This window comes from Polistes canadensis, unplaced genomic scaffold (genome assembly GCF_001313835.1).
Source record: "Polistes canadensis isolate GaletaPanama2010 unplaced genomic scaffold, ASM131383v1 scaffold_3, whole genome shotgun sequence".
Classification (NCBI taxonomy): Eukaryota; Metazoa; Arthropoda; class Insecta; order Hymenoptera; family Vespidae; genus Polistes; species Polistes canadensis.
Genome location: NW_014569550.1, coordinates 683661 through 698068, shown reverse-complemented (window position 1 = coordinate 698068; position 14408 = coordinate 683661). Strand labels below are relative to the sequence as shown.

Sequence of the window (14408 nt, the reverse complement as noted above, 5' to 3'; positions counted from 1 at the left end):
TTCTTTTTTTTTTAAATTCTATACACTATTATTTATTTATGATACATAGCTCAATATTTACAAACCAATACATGTCGAAATTAAATATCATTTTTGCTTTTTGATATGGTAAATGTTGTTTCATTTTTCATTATAGTTTAATATAATGAGAAGATAAAATAAAATAAAAAAAAAAAAAAAAAATAAAAAAAAAAAAAAATAAACGTCGTCACAAATTTTGAATATTTTCCAGGGTTATTTCACATACTTAATTGTAAGAACTTCGAATCTATTTATAATATACTGAACCAATAGTGAATTTAAAAATAAAAATGTGCAGAAGAACAAAATTCTTAAAGTTAATTTAAAAATATAGAATTGAATCATAAAATATAATAATTGTTCAGTCGGTGTATACTAAGCAGGTAATAAATCAAAGTCATCCGAAACATGTACCATTGGTACATGAATATCTTCTATTTGAGGTGTTGCTTTAAACTCGCACAGTCCTACTTCTTTCAATTTCCACTCCCAGTCCATTTTTTGAATGGCATGTAAGGAATCTGCTTCAGTATGATGTCTTAACAACATTACTTCCTACAACAGAAAAGAAATGCGTTCATTCTGGAAAATAGTTAAATTAACATACATGTATTGTGCTCTTAAAAATTGATACGCAAAATTATGACGATCACACATCAGTATTAAGCACAGAAGAATATTTTATTTTAACTTGAATTGTAACAAAATTCATATGTACTTAAATATATCAAAGCAAACAAAGTTCAGGTACCTTTATCTTTTCCCATTTATCATCGACGTCTTGTAGCCAGCTTAAAAATAGTCTCCCGTTGTATCTACTACGTGCATTTCTATCTTTTTCTTCTTGTTCTGGCGTAATAACGTTATAAACTTCTTCGTCTTTAAGAATGGTGCAAACTGAGAATGGAAGTGATTGATTGGCAAGAGCTCTGGCTGCTCTACCATGGACTCGAAGGATTTCTTGTTCAACTGATAACACTAATTTTTCTTTCTCTACGACGTGTTGCATTCTAAGCCGATATCTCTCTTTTTCTTGTTCTATATACAAATCTTTCATAAGACTTTGCAAACTAACTGGTGGATTAACATTTGGTTCATTGTTCACATTTCCAGCTAATACATATGTACAACGATTCATCAAATAATCTTTAAAACCTTGCGGAGGTTTTGGTTGAACTGGAAATAGGCCTTTTCTTCTTCTTTCAATCTGAAAAATACATTGTTTTTGTTGTCAATTCAACAAACAAATAAAACTCATCACAATTTTATATACCAAATTTTTAGCCAAATAAATAATAAAAACAATATACGTAATCATTCTCCAACTCTTACCTGTTTTCTAATATTCAGGTATAATTGGAAACAATTAGTAATAGGTTGATCATGTGGATGTACTTCTGGTCCTGCATTATTAGCTTCTGCTGCTTCATTAGCTGCAGCGACGGCAGCAGCTTGTTGCGCTTCCTTATTAGGTTTCATTTTCCTTTTTCTAGGATGTAATTCGACAGGAGCAGATGAAGCATTGGTATTAGAATTGGTAGATGAAGTTGATGCAGTATTATTTTCAGTACTTTCTGCTCCTGTATCTTTTTGATTTTTTCCTGTGGATTCAGTATTTTTTTCTGCCTTCTCTGTAGCTGTGCTTGTTTTATTTACAGTCCCGCTATTAGATGATTCGGCAGAAGTGGGTTTATTAGACTCAGAATTGGTGTTTTCAGGAGGAGGAGAATGATGCCTTTGTTGCGGTGAAGAATTGTTAGACCGATCGGCTGTAGGTACAGGTAAAGGTGATGAGTTTGAGTAGTTGCCATTACCAGCATTAGATCCTGACACTTCTTTTGATGCCGTAGAACCATTGTTACCATTACCAGTTCTATAAACATAAGATAGTAATCGATAATGATGGCGTCTATAAAATAAAATCTGCAAAATAAATAAAAAATAATTATAAGAAATTAAAAAACAAATTAATAAAGTTTATCTTCTGCAATCAAAAAAATTACAATTAATTCTTATTAATTAGATTACTACTATATAATTTACCTATGCGAACTTCTGAGAACTCTTTGATGATGGGTCGACCTTTCTTCCGAGTGTAGGGTACCTGTAAAGTCTTTTTTATCATCAACCTTGGTTCCACTTCCATTTTCAGTAGGACTAGTTGTACCACTAGCAGATTGATTTTGATCTTTATCCGTAGAGTCATTACTATTAGAACTAGGAACGACATAAGGCAACTGATGACTTCTGTTAGATGTGTTCTTTCCATTTCTATTACCCTGTTCTTGTTCAGACGTAGTACTCTGTGGTATAACTATTTTCAAAGGTGGAACTTTAGGAGCCGAACCAGAATCAGAACTCTTAGAACGATCATCTTCTCCATCGGATTCAGGTAATACAGGTGTTGCTGTTTTCACATTTGTTGTTGAACCAACAGGAGTATTGGAAGGTTTTGGACTGCTCGCCATCGATGCTGTACTTGGACTTTTTCTATCCGCAATATTAGAGACCGTATTTTGATTATTTTTTCCAGATACAGTATTGGAATTTTGCTTTCCAGATTTCGTACACTGTACAAAGCAAATGATAACAATTGCATATCATAAAAGTATTTAATAAATCTTAGGATTTGAATAATACAAGGTGGGCTAAAAGTTTTTAAGCAATGTTCAAAATCAATTATTCTTCCAACATTTTTAAGATCTTATGCATTCTACTTAAAATCACGTCTACCAGCAGCATATGACTTGTAATAATATTTTAGTGAAAAATCTCGTATTTAATTTTCGGTATGATTGGTACAACCTTAGATAGCGATCTTGCGTTAGGATTGAAAGATTATAAATGTTCATAGAAGCGAGATGAGGTAGTCATTCCGAAGATCATCGCCAATCAATCCTATTTAATATATACATGATCTCCCAACACATTGATCTTAACGAATTTAAATCTGTGGTTTCTTGAACCGATGTATCACGACTGGAAAATCAGCTTAGAACGTTTGGTTCATCCTGTATTATCGTGATGATAGAAAACAAAAAAAAGAATTAAGATAATTACCTTATCTCCTGTATTAGTGGCATTTCTACCAGTACTTTGTCTTCCAGTTGGTGTATTTTTAGCACCGTCCTTTACATTTTCCATTTCTTTGCGTTTCTTTTTCTTAATTTCTTCGTCTTGATCTTCGGTATGATCACCGTCATAAGCCCGCTTCGCGCTGGGTGATGTAATCGTCGATGCAGTATCATCAGAGGTCGAGGAAGCAGTATTGGAATCGTTAGTTGTAGTCGTCGAACTACTGTTTGTTGTTGCATTGTTACTATTGTTTTGACCAATCTGGCCTGATAAATTTTTCCCATTTTCTTTATCCTTTTCAGGATTGGGATTTGGCGAAGAACTCGTGCCTCTTACAGGGGTTGGTTCTTTCGAACTTTTAAACTCGTAAACATCGCTGTTGTCCGTGGAAGATGTTGCATTACCGGATCCATTCGATCCAGAAACATTTGTGATAGACGATGAACCACTCAATGGCATCTTCGATGACGATTCCATTTGTCCCTGACTCTGATAATAATATACAATAATTAATATATCTATTTACAATTCTTCAATGTTGATTGCCTATAATTTATTCTATTAAAAAAATAGTAAGAAACAATTTTTTAACAACTAAATTAAACAGATAGACCCTCTTCCTCTATTTTTTACACAATAAATTTTAAATTAAACAGAATTGAAATTTATTTACCTGTGCGTTCATAGCACCCTGGCGGGAGTTTGAAGTACCCCCTTTTTTCTCATCCCTCGCTCCTCGTACCTGGTTGAGCCGGAGCGTCACCCTCGGCGAGCTTCCAGACTGCCCGGTTCCCGATCTATCGACTGTAAATATACATCTTTTATTAGTTTATTCTTAGAGAGAAGAACAACTAGATAACAGAAAACAAATATCCATTAAAACCAATAAAACGTGAAAGTAATTTACAACTGACTATTATCAGTGACATTTTCTTCATCATTTATCTACGAACGTATTTAACAGAAATATATTTCATTACTTTGTTACCTTTTAACCTACATTTCAATATGCAAATTAATCAAAATTTACATCCAATTAAAAGTATTATTTACAACAACGCTCTCAAATAATTAGTATTAGAATCTTTAATTTTAAACAAAAATTAATATCAAAATCAAGTTGTTGGGAAAATTAATTTTTTTAATTGTTATTATTAGAATTATTATTGTTTTCTTTTTAACAATGTATTAACATACGTCATATCTATTTTATCTGATTTTATTTTTTTTTATGATCTCATCGTTCCCTGAACCGAACGAAATCGTGCCAAAAAGTAGATTGATGCTTTTACATATAATGTCCGAAAATACATCGCGCGTCGTTGGTCAATGAATTCTCTCGTTCGTATTTCCCGAAGAGAAATATTTCTAAATCTATAGAGAAATAAATTATATTTTTTACTTGTGATAAAACATATTCGCAAATATTATTGATTCTATTTATTATTATAGGGTTTACCGATCGAGCATTTCCATTATAAACAACAACACGCGTACCCAAAACATCATTATCGTCATCGATCAAAATGATTATCATCATCGAATAATACCCTGTCTTTTTATTTTATTAAAAAAAAAAAAAAAAAAAAAAAAAAAAAAAGAAAACGAACAGAAGTAAAATATTTTGAAAACAAAGATCGGAAAAGAGACAAAGAAACCGACATTGTGCAGTGTAAACGTGAAAACAAATGCACCGAAATAGTAATAATAATAATATATGATAATGACGATGATAATCATCATTATAACTTTAAAAGAATATTATCGCAAGATAGGAAATAGTATCGACTTACTTAAGTTCCTAAACTAGGTAACTCAACAACGTTAGATTGATTTACTCGACGAGTTCACGAACGACACTACAGCGACTAAGAATAAGAAGTAGAAGAAGAATAAGAATAAGAATTTCGCGATGTAGTAGTCGTCGTAGTAGTTGTCGTTGTCTCTCTTGCAAAGAGAAACATATCACGTGGGTGACGCACGATCGACCATCTTCGTGTTCGTGTTCCTTTCTCGGATATCTTCGACACGATATTATAATACGACAGCGATTCATTACAATTCTCGGTTTTGACATGAAATTAGCGGCATAATATAAATAACAGTTTTTTCATCATCAAAATCATCGTCTTCTCCTTACGATCAAGATGGAAATATTGTCAAAATTAATTAAAAAAAAAAAAACAAAGATGTAAATGAAAAATAAACTCGATGCTAAATGATCGATAACTTACACGATTTGATCTGATATAATTTTTCACCCTCACGAAGGTGCGATCACCCTCGTCGCTGAGTGTCGATGAACGCGCAAGTGCACCCAAAGAAGCCTAAGCATGAACGTGAACGAGTCGCACCGTGCCGTTCTGTTCCGAGTCTTGCCGAGCCGCTTAGCACGCACACATACACACGTGCGCGCGTCATCCAAACGGATATATATATATATAATACCTACCTAACCATACATATCTTGCCAGTCACAGCATGCTTCCGACCTTATCCCGTTTATCCCTTCCACTTTACCACCTCGAACGCATTCTCTCACGGTTACCCCCTCCTCCTCAACCCCACTTCTACAACCATTCTCTCTTTTCCATCCTCTTCACAAACCTATTCTCTCTTTCTCTACGCACTCGAGTATCCTCCACTTTACCACCATGCCCCGCTAGCCCGTTTCGATGATGACTAAAGCCAAAACCTTGCTTACTTGCTTGCTCTTGTCAAATAAGACACGACTATGTTGACTTTGCATCGAAACCACGTGCTGCATTCCAACGCAACGTTTATTCGCTAATACTACCATGCTTCCAAACAATTTGCATTTTCGACAACATTGATAAGATGCTACACGTGAACTTTCTAAACTCAATTAGGAGAATGGGTCAAATATTCTGTTATGCATACTAACTAACTTTGTTAGTTAAACTTTCTTATGAATATCGATAGAATTGTTGATGCGAGATAAGAAAAGTTTACTGTGTAGAGTACGTTAGACAAAATCCTGTGGATTTTGGGTTACATTATTTGTTGTATTCTTAACATGAAGACTATTTGAAATCCTCACATTTTTCGATTTTAATTCATTTCAATCGATGATCGTATGTGAAACCTTAGATTGTTCTTGATTGGTTTCTTTTGTATTGTACCCAAGGGACATAAGCTAAACGAAAAATAGAAAACATCAGGTGTTCAATTCTACTATTAACTTTTGTTTACTTTCAAATGCGGCACGTTTCCAAATCAGATGCATCTGTTGCAGATTTTTGGAAGAAATAAAAGCTTGACATATTTATTTGCGGATTTTTGAGATAAACAAACTTGATTTTAATTTTGTCGAGATTACTAGAAATATATTCGTTTTTTAGGGGGTAGAGAAATAAATTGTAAGATTATAAATAAAAGATATTATTTATAACAATAGCAAATGCATAATTTACCTTTATTTTGTGGTGGTGTCCTCCGCATTTCACAGGGGGCTCCACTGTCTTCGGCGACGTGCGGTGCAGCGACTGACGCACTTCCTGTCGTGCGTTGCTGCTGTTGGTGTTGATATTGTGAGTGATGATTGTAATGTTGCTGTTGATAAATCGATGAGGAAGATTGTTGCTCTGTTTTCTGTTCGTTCGATGATGATGATGTTGTTGTTATTGTTGTTGTTGATGATAATGATGTCGTCGTTGTCGTCGTCGCCGCTGTAGTAGTCGAGACGACCGTTGTTATAACCGACGTAGCATCCGAGTTCTCAATTTGAGGAGAACAATTTGGACTATCAGAAGTAGTGGTTGTAGTAGTTGTTGTTGTATTTGTACTTGCACTTGTCGTCGACGTGTCGTTAGGCGAGTTTGCAACTGAAATGTCTGTCAACGCGAAAACAATAATGAAATGTCATATATAAAAATATTAATAAATTTATTTATCAGAAAATTGAATTATTAAGATCTACGTGTACATATACGTATCGTCTAGAATCAAAACAGTAACGATACTTTTATTCTATTGTTTTTTTTTCTATTAAAACGCAACTGGATAAATAAAATGAGACTTTTGACACAGTAGAAAAGAAATGTCAAATCGGGAAAATGCATCGTAATCTTAAAATATTTTATGTCTTCTAGACAGGAACAAAGTATGGTCATGATTTAGTTAAAATGACTTGTGCACTGAGGTTCTCGAAGACGACTAACTTTTTTTCCTCATAAAAATGTTTCCATAAAGGTAACATGATCGAAACGAGTTATGGAAGGAATGCTGGAAGGAAAATATGTAGTACCGTATCGACATATGTATGTTCGTGAGGATATAATAACCTTGAAGAAGGAAATATTTAACTCGTATCTCAACGCAAATTTCCGGCTAGTCGATTATACGCTGCTGTAGTTGTTCGCACTTCGTTTTGGCTAATAATCAATTCTTCTTCCTTGTTCTTCTTTCTCTTTGTTCCGATGTTCCGGAAGCGAGGAGCCACCACACAGCCGGCGAATATCGAATATACGCCAAATCTTAAAGAAATTTCGATTCCTTTCGATTTCATCCAAATGGATGATCATCATCATTCTTCTTGCATGTCTTTGACAATTCTAATTAATTTTATTTTTATATTATTTATCGACTTTTTTCCCATTTTTTTAATCGCTTTTTCTCGAAATTATCGAATTTCGTTCTCGATTAGTATATATTTATTTTTGTTTTTATAAATAATTTGTTAGTTATTCTTCTCTATTACTACTTATTAAGAAAAATAATTTGTATCCTTGTTTCGCGAACGAGAGAAAAATCGTCACGCCGCAATTATCTTCGTTGGTCGTTCGAGCGAGTTAATGCACACGTTGCGACATCTGACGTACAAACGAAGAAAACCGTTTACACGACGTGCTCGACGTTCACCCAAGCACAGCCCTACACAAACTGGTGGCCATGTTGTATCGCCCTACTGATGATTGGCTCGCTTTACCCCCCCATCCTCTAGCCCGTCTACTTATACCCCCCTTATCTTCAAACCAAAATGCAACCCCCACTACCCCCTTTTTAATCGCGATAGGCTGATCCCGCGAGTTTGCGCACTTCGACATTTCCGTATTTGTGTTCCAAACGTGTCTCTTCTATCTTTGTCCTTAACTCGACGTTTTAAGGATTTCTTAGCGTGAATTGCATTTTAAATGCATTTTATCAATCAAATATGTACATAAATGGAATACTGTCAATATCTCTTATTTTTACATTGTAACGAACTTACTATATTAATTGGTATTAAGCAGCATGGGTTTGGTCATGCGAATGAATGAATTATGAAATATTTTTATCTTCGTATTAATCATGTTTCTTAATTCTGTGTATAATAATAATTGTATATTATTTAGAACTCGATATCTATACTAGTAAAATTATGTAAAATTTCGATAGATTCACTTTATTCTCGAACTTCGATTGTAATACTATTTAATCAACTTTGTTTTTATCATTTTAAGAGAAACATTTGAAAAATTTATTCAATAAATTCATTTATATAGTATTGATTCGAGTTTATGAAGCATTTTTCATAGAAATAAAAATATCCTCAACTCGTAGTATTATTTTTCATACGAAGAAAAAAATTACGATCGATATTCGATAGGATTGATTACAAATCGTAAGAAGAGATTCGATATGTAATATCGCATAAAATTGATTTTTAAAGAATAGTATTATTCGCTTATAATGAAGAGAGGAAAAAGGTGAAACAGATATTTACACACAGGTAAAAAGCACGCGTAGCACACAGCACTGGCCTTTTAAAGAGGATAGAACAGCGTAAGCGGTACTTCGACTATTTTGTTTTTATTATTAATCTTTGATTCATAGAAACACTAAATAATTATTCGCCATGTTCATTCAACATAAAAATATTTAAAATGTAATAAAAATCAATTTTGTATTTCCCTTTTATCCCGAAAAAAGAACAAATATAAAATGTAGAATAGATCAATAATTTTTAAGTTATATTACAAAACAATTACTCTTTTTGTTTTTTAAATTTTTGTTGGTTAATTATTAAAAGCTAACTTCGTAGTTTAAGAATAAGCGACAAAACTTTAACCTAAAAAGTCTGAGAAAAGATTAATTAATTGTCAATATCACTTATTCCCTATTGCTATCATAGAAATAATCCTAGTTATCTATATGTGCATTCATACATACTAATACATGTATTGAAAAGTTTGCATAGAACTTTTATCGGTGCATTTACCTCGGTGCATGGTACTATCATTGAATTGAATCGAACAATGTTCTATGTTCTATGTACCCCCATTGATCTTTTTATTTTCTACGAATGCAAACAAAGATAGCAGACACTATATGAATTTGATTTAAAAATTCAAATCCGTTGAAAGAACAAAATACCTACATTTATGAATTTTTTTATATAACGCAATAGTCTATTCACTTTAAAATGCGCAGACAGCGCCCAATAACAGCTCAGTCTTTTGTTTTTCAACGTTGCTTAAAAAATTCTTTTAAACTGAAATTAATTTGTTTTAATTTGTTATAAAATATACCTTGCCATTAAACACCTCGCATATTCGTATTAATGTTATATTTAATATTCTCTTTCTGAATATAACGCTGCAGTAATGAACCAACAATTTATTTCAATTTAAAAAATAAAAGATAGCATCCGCAAAGTTAAAATTATGTTCCATGTAAAAAATCATAAATTCAATGTAATAAATTATAGAAGCAAAAACAGAATAATTAAAAAAAATATAAAAATTCTTTCGAAATATTTCTAATGAGGTCTTCAAGCAGATCGTACGTATTAAGTGTACGAGTATATGAAACGTTCACCTTTAAATGCGAATTCTCAACTAACTTCACGGATATGTTGGAAACTAAATTAGAAACCTGCGCTTATTAGAAAATATCTACCGTTACTCGATATATCATTTAAGATTATACAATAAATCTTTATGCAGGGTGAACCGAAAAAGTTCCAAGGTAATTTTTAAAATTATTTACTGAATTTTCAAGACTTTTTAAGTTACTTTTTTTATCAGATTGTAAAATTATAAATTCAGGAATTTTCGGATCACTCTGTATATATTCTAATGGTTAAGGCTCAAATGATAGTTTACTATTTCAATTATAGAAAACGATACACACAGATACACGTGTGTAACGCTTTCTATTACTATATACCAATATCTATCCCAAGTACTATGTGGTCAATTAAAGTGAACACATTCATGCGTGATTCATTTCAGTCGGTTTGCTACGATGAATCATTTCTATAATGAACACGTAAATAATGAAACATTAAATAGAAAATGACATAAAAATAGCGAAAACATAACCTAAATTTTAAATGCAATTCAAAATTAAAGAACGAAATATTGATGAAAATATTGTACAATTATACTTCCTCGTTTTGATAATTATTTTGTTGCAATGCAAATATTTTTATTTATAAATTACTCTTGAACAACAAATATGCTTTAATTATTAACGATGGTAAAAAAAATATATTGCATTTATATGAAGTATTGGCTGATTTTTGCAGAAGAGTTTTTCGGGTGTTCGTAGAAAAGAGGAAATCATTGGTACATATTCGTGTCGTTAGTATATATGTAATATATACCTATTATAGGTATGTCTGTAGTACATAGATAGATAGATAGACAGAAAAGGAAGAAGAGTCGTGGGGGGCCCTACCTCGAGTATTGATTTGTAGGAGAGTTGTATGCGGCCACCGTTGCTACCGCTGCCAACGCCATAACCGAGTATAATACTGCCCGACACATATACGACATACGTCTTATTCGACATAGAAGACTATATATTTGATTGGCCAATAATTCTGTACGATTGTCTGCGGTGTTATTTATTTAAAAAATATTTATCAATATATATTTTAGAATGTTGAAATTATTTAGGAGAAACAATTCTAAATTATTATATATAATTATTAATAAATTAAACCGCGCGCGCGTACGAATTTTTACAGTTATTTACTTAGAAAATAGACCGTTTAATTACTGATTTACATATGGCAGAACACAACCGAAGGTTGATGTCCAAATTCCAGAATGACCGTTCTATCAACTTTTGTAACTGATTCAAATCTTGTGCAAAATCTGAGGAAAGCTACTTTTATCTCAGTATGTATATTTAAATTTTTTTAAATTATTTTTAGAATATATATATTTATATATAATTTGTAAATAAATAATACGGCAACAATCGCACGGACTTATTGGTCAACTTAATATATGATATATATGTAGGTTTATCTGTATACGCATACATATGGATATTTATTTATATATATTGAAATTGGCCCTTTTAGTACCTTGAGCACTTCTTCAAATTACAGAAATTGTACAAAAAAAAAAGAAATAAATGTGATTATAACTTACCGCTTGCTTCCTTCGCATTAAGATCGTAACCATTTACGAGTACTGGCCGCACGCGGAAATCTTCCTTACGGCCAATCGACGATTGAACAGACGATTCTCCATTTTTATTGGTCCATCGACCTTTGGAACCTCGCTGTTGTTGCAACGATGATGATCTCGAACTATTCGTATTATTTGGTCCTGTTGTATTTTCTGAACGATTACCACCTGAAAATAAAATACATTTATCAACGTGATCTTCATTTTATTATATTAACAATTTTTTTTTATTGAATTTCATCGAATTTCTGTAAGAAAATGTCAATGGCAATTTGAAAAGAAAGTAGAATTCGCGCGCAAATTATATTTGAAAAAAAAAAACAAAAGAAAAATTGCTAAGTAAAAAAGATTATAAGTCATTGATTATTTTTGAAAATTAATTGAAATAAGCAGTAAAAGATCGGAGAAAATAGGTCAGTGCAATTTTGATGAACGTTTTGTAAGTCGCGCGAAGAAGGAGAAGGCAAGTAAGAACGTTTTTGGAACGGATCCCGGCCGCAGAAATTCCAATGGTTAAAAGCGAGAGAGTGAGAGAGATGTAATATACGTGGGCGTGCGCACGCACGCGGCGCCATTTGGCGCGCTTCCGCGCCAATTTTCTGCGACCTGTCACATGGGTCACGTAGATCTTTTGACCTATGCGCGATCCAGAATGCGAATGGAACGATTCTTTCCGAGACGAAGGTAGATAATATATATGGGGATAAGATAATTTGATGTAGAACTGAAATATTTAATCGTAAAAGCTGTTAGGAACTAGGCGTATGGAACGGAATCCGTTGGTTTGCTTCCGTAACGTAAATTGCGAGATATAAATAATAAAAAATGTCTATATTATATTGCTTATAAAATAATATTCTAAACGTAACTCACCTGATACCATTTCCTGGGAGGTCATTTGCAGAAGAAGCGCGAGTTGTTGTCGCTCGGACATCCGCGCAGGGTAACCGCGGAAACGACCGTTACCGCCTGCGGGCATTCCGTCCTCATAACTCATATAACTCTCGGCAAAATAACGCACGTGGATTCCTCGTCGTAATTATTAACGAAAGGAGACAAATAATAAGGTGCCCCACGTATTTTAGCCCTTGTCGTTTTCGTTCTCCTTGTTGTTTCCTTTCTGATTAATGTCACTGTTACTACTGTCACCGTTTTCCTCGTCGTCCTTTTCCTTCTTTTTATTGTTGACGTTGACGTCGACGTCGCCGTCGGCGTCGGCGTCGTCGGCGTCGTCGTCGTAGTCGTAGTCGTTGTTATTGTTTTGTTCGCGCTCGTTTCTGTTGACGTTGCCGTAATCGGTGTCGGCGCCCTCGCCGTCGCCGTCACCGTCGCCGTTTTTGTCCTTTTCCTTTTAAGTCGTTTCGCTGACGCCGTGATTGTTGTCGCCCCTAACTTTTACCAACCACCACTCTCCTCGACCTTGTCGTTCTTCTCGTTCTTGCAATTCCTTCTTTTTCTTTTTTTCCTCTCTTAAATCTTTCTTTTTCTTTCCTTTTTTAACTCCTACTCCTTCTCTTCTTCTTCTTCCTCCTCTTTCTTCTCCTCCTCCTTCCTCCTCTTTCGTTCGTCTTCTTCGCGTTCTGTTGTGCTCGCGGTCGTGGCCCGCCACGAGCGAATATAACCTAGAAGCACACGATCACCTCACGCCATTTTGAGGCGCCGCGCGCGCACTGATACGTCCGATCAACGGTCACGCGATACGCTCCGAACACTTACCGCGCCAAACTCGATCGCGCCTTACCAATTATTCCGATCACTTTTTACGCGCTACTCGCACTCCTACTTATTTCTTAACTACTATGTTCTTCAGCGATACGATGTGAGTATGTACAATCGAATCCTGTGAACCCCCTTAACCCCACCCCTCTTTCCAACGCACTTTTGCAACTCGAGCTACAGAACATAATATGACGCAACAACAACGATACGTTTTTCATTTCTTCGGTTGGTACGACTGATCACAGTGCAAATCGCAATGGCGGAAATTTTAAATCTCCGTAATGTGCACAAATGAGAATGCTTTATGAATAGTATATTTGTCAAATAAAATTATATTTTTATGTCGTACAGTTATATTTGAGTGATTTTTTATTTATAGAAAATGATTAAATAAAAGATAATCAGAATATTAATAAGGTAAGAATATTAAATTAATTTTAATTAATGGAAATAAGTTTTATATATTTTTTAATGTTGTTATCATTTTGAGAAAGATGATTATTATAACGAATATAGAAATAAAACCGTTATGAAAAATTAAGATAATTTTATTCCAATTTAACGAGAAACTTTGTAAAGAATATATCGTACACCGATTATTATTCATATAATAAATAATAGGCCATATTAGGTTGCTATAAATATTATTTTCATATCTTCTTTAACTTTTTCTGTAAAATGGCAAAGGTAACTAATCAAATTTATATAGCTTTTTTTTTAATCTTTCCATTTACTTGTTCCTTATCTTTTTTTTATTTCACATGCACTTGCACAGTATCTTCCTTACTTTTAAGTCGTTTATGTGACTCGTGTTTTTATTGTAACGATATTACAATGTAATTACGAATGGTAATAATAATAATGATTATTATTATTATAATAATATATATAAGAACGCATTCGTTAATTGCATCTAACTTAATAGCTATCTACAATTAACATTATATAGAAAATACAATAGTGACTTTCTTGTTGTTCAACAAACTCATTACATACAAATTGTTTCTTGTTTAATTGACTTTTCGAATACTGCAAATCGTGTAGAAATTTTGTCCCTCTTTTTTAATGAGTCATTTTATTAGAGCGATAAATATTACCATAACACCAATAACTATGCACGTAGCATTATTTGAGTTAACATATATTTATAGAGTTATTTATTTATGA

The 14408-nt window shown here is 33.2% G+C and overlaps 1 protein-coding gene across 1 annotated transcript; it reads right to left on the bottom strand.

Annotated features, from left to right (window-relative positions):
* Nucleotides 1-189: 189 nt before the first annotated feature.
* LOC106786509 (ankyrin repeat domain-containing protein 12) lies at nt 190-13443 on the bottom strand. Its single transcript, XM_014747980.1, has 9 exons — nt 12396-13443; nt 11484-11690; nt 6531-6950; nt 3770-3900; nt 3082-3585; nt 2065-2591; nt 1354-1894; nt 773-1228; nt 190-576 (listed from the first exon to the last, which is right to left on the bottom strand). Exons 1-9 carry the CDS (start codon nt 12517-12519, stop codon nt 397-399), a joined length of 3090 nt encoding a protein of 1029 aa, XP_014603466.1. The 5' UTR covers nt 12520-13443; the 3' UTR covers nt 190-396.
* Between the last annotated feature and the right edge of the window lie 965 nt (nt 13444-14408).

Coding starts and splice junctions, on each gene's coding strand:
- LOC106786509 (XM_014747980.1), bottom strand. CDS start 12,519: ATGAGTTATGAGGACGGAATGCCCGCAGGCGGTAACGGTCGTTTCCGC. Junction 6,951..11,483: donor TAATGCGAAGGAAGCAAGCG/GTAAGTTATAAT, acceptor TCGCGTTGACAG/ACATTTCAGTTGCAAACTCG. Junction 1,895..2,064: donor GTTCTCAGAAGTTCGCATAG/GTAAATTATATA, acceptor TTATGTTTATAG/AACTGGTAATGGTAACAATG.